Genomic DNA, 2,617 nt, shown 5'->3' with positions numbered 1-2,617 from the left:
CCTTGGGTGGGAAACAAAATGATAGAATTGGCCCTTCAGTCAGCTTTTAAGGATGGAGGGGAAACATAAACATTCATATGACAGATTGGCAGATTAGAGGGAACAGAGGAACCATTAGTAATTTGTCTTGAAAGAAGGTAGTGAGACAGAGTCACCAGGGTCTAATCTTGGTACAAAGTAATCATTTCAGACCATGGATAATGTTAGACTTCAGCTAGGTTTTGTCTAAGGAGAGATTCAGGTTTCTGAAGGTAGGAAATAGCCTCTTTAACTTCACACTTTGAACATACCTGGGATCTACTAATCACATCTGATGCAGAGACATCCTGTGTATGGTATAAGCATTTCTTAGTGCTCTGGTAATTAATATATTAGAAGGACTTTAGGCTTGCTTTCAAAATTAAGTTACCTGAGCTCCTTCTTATTGTTAGCTTATCAGAATTGTTTTTAAACTTTCCACAAAGGAATCTGATGCAAGAATGACTACTTTTTAAAAAAAAATGTTAAGGCACAATGAATTCCATTTTGGTTGACAGAGATCTTTCTAAGATAATGGGAGGGCAACATCTTTCCATCAGCTTGGGGGGTATGAATGAAGGGGGAGTAAACACATGGAATCTCTCCTGCTTGTCTCTTAGAGACTACACATAAGGCTTAGTGCTCCTTTTTATTTTTAATAAATTTAATCTTTATTTACAATAGAGTTTCTTTCATACAATATATCCTAATCATGATTTCTCCTCCCCCAACTCCACCCAGATCCTTCCACACCTCCTGCTCCACACTCAACTCCACACCCTTCTATCCTCTCTCTCATTAGAAAACAAACAGGCAATTCAAACAAACAACCAGAATAGAACAAACTGGGGTGGGGAGAAGGAACCTAAGAAAAAGAGCAAGAAACACATACATAGCAGATACACATACACACACTCTCTCTCACACACACACATCCCATAAGAACACAGAATCAGAAACCATAATAAATAAGCAAAGGACCTGTAAAGATATATACATATAATATATATCTCCAGACAAAGCAATCTTCCAGAAAATACCATTGAGCTTGTTATATATTGGCCACCTACTTAATTCTCCATTTGAAATGTAATATGTAAGTTGTGTGAAACAATATAAATATTTATTTGAAATGTTGTCTGTTCTTTTCATCTCCAGTGTCACCAGATTGCTTAAAGTACACTCCTGAATCCCTCTGGAGGGAGCTGTGTTCCCAGCATGAGAGACTAGAGAATTTAATAAGCCAGGAAATGTGTTCTTTCTCCTGTGGTCTGCTGATCCTCTCTAGAAGCTGGGCTGTGGACCTGAGCTTGAAAGGGAAGCAGGAAGTCATCTGTGATGCTCTGCTGATTGCAGAGAATAGCCCCCCAACACTCTACACCATCCTTGGGGAGCATGATGAGCAAGGTCAGGACTACTGCACCCGCACTGCCTTTACTCTGAAGCAGAAGCTGGTGAACACTGGTGGCTACACTGGGAGAGTGTGCGTCCTGCCCAAGGTTCTCTGCCTGAGTTCTCAGAACAATACTGAGGCCAATGGGAGCTCAGTCTCTCCTATTATTTATCCACTCTCCTATAACCTTGCAAACGTCCAGGAAATGCAGGCCTTGCTGCAGGCCCTTGTGATTGTCTTGCTCAGCTTCAGATCTTTCTTGAGTGACCAGCTTGGCTGTGAAATTTTGAATCTTCTCACAGCCCAACAGTATGAGATACTCTCAAAAAGTCTCCAAAAAGCCAGAAAGCTGTTTGTGCATGGCTTGCCAGGCTCAGGAAAGACGATCATGGCCATGAAAGTCATGGAAAAGATCAGAAACACATTTCACTGTGAAACAGATAGAATTCTCTACATCTGTGAAAATCAGCCATTGAGGGACTTCATCCAGTAAGTGTTTGGATCTTGGTCTGTGTATTTTCAATCCAGGTTGAAATTTTCTGTTATGGTACCCTGATTCTTGGAAATTAGCCAGTAAAATGATCTGAGACAGCAGTGCTGTGTTGTTGGGAATATGATATAGTCAGCAAAACCTTATGTCTTTTTCACTGTTACAGGGCAAAAAATATCTGCCAGGCAGTGACCCGGAAAACCTTCATGAAAGATAACTTTGAGACGGAGAGGATTCAACACATCATTGTTGATGAAGCCCAGAATTTCCGCAGTGAGGATGGGAACTGGTATGTGAAGGCAAAAGGAATCACTCGGGAAGGGGAAAATGGTCCTGGAATTCTCTGGATCTTTCTGGACTATTTTCAGACCAGTCACTTGCAAGAGAGTGGCCTCCCAGATTTCTCACGCCAGTTTCCAAAAGAAGAGCTCACACAAGTGGTACGCAATGCAGATAAAATAGCTGAGTTCCTACTTCAAGAATTGCACAAAATCAGAGATAACCCTCCATACAGCATCCCTCCAGAGTCCCTACAGATGCTCCATGAATTTAACTGGTCTCAAGGTGTATCAGGCACCTGTGAGCTTACATACTTGAGTTTGGAAAAGATGGTGAGCTATGTAGCAGATAAGTGTGCTTTTTTCTTGAGTAATGGCTACTCTCCCCAAGATATTGCAGTGCTTTTTAGCACAGACAATGACAAGAAAGTCTATGCA

The 2,617-nt window shown here is 41.3% G+C and overlaps 1 protein-coding gene across 1 annotated transcript in view; it reads left to right on the top strand.

Moving 5' to 3' along the window:
- Nucleotides 1-1,170: 1,170 nt before the first annotated feature.
- LOC114636412 (schlafen family member 9-like) overlaps nt 1,171-2,617 on the top strand; it is a gene marked incomplete at its 3' end in the record, with an annotated part of 1,568 nt that continues 121 nt past the window's right edge. The window contains exons 1-2 of the mRNA XM_028784520.1: nt 1,171-1,900; nt 2,068-2,617. The exon at nt 2,068-2,617 is cut by the window's right edge and continues 121 nt beyond it. Coding sequence (XP_028640353.1) covers nt 1,269-1,900; nt 2,068-2,617 — 1,182 coding nt within the window. The remainder of the gene's footprint in view (nt 1,901-2,067) is intronic.

Source organism: Grammomys surdaster, unplaced genomic scaffold (genome assembly GCF_004785775.1).
Source record: "Grammomys surdaster isolate TR1022 unplaced genomic scaffold, NIH_TR_1.0 123925, whole genome shotgun sequence".
In the NCBI taxonomy this organism is placed as follows: Eukaryota; Metazoa; Chordata; class Mammalia; order Rodentia; family Muridae; genus Grammomys; species Grammomys surdaster.
Note: the sequence above shows the minus strand (reverse complement) of the source record. Positions and strands in the feature narration are given on the sequence as shown.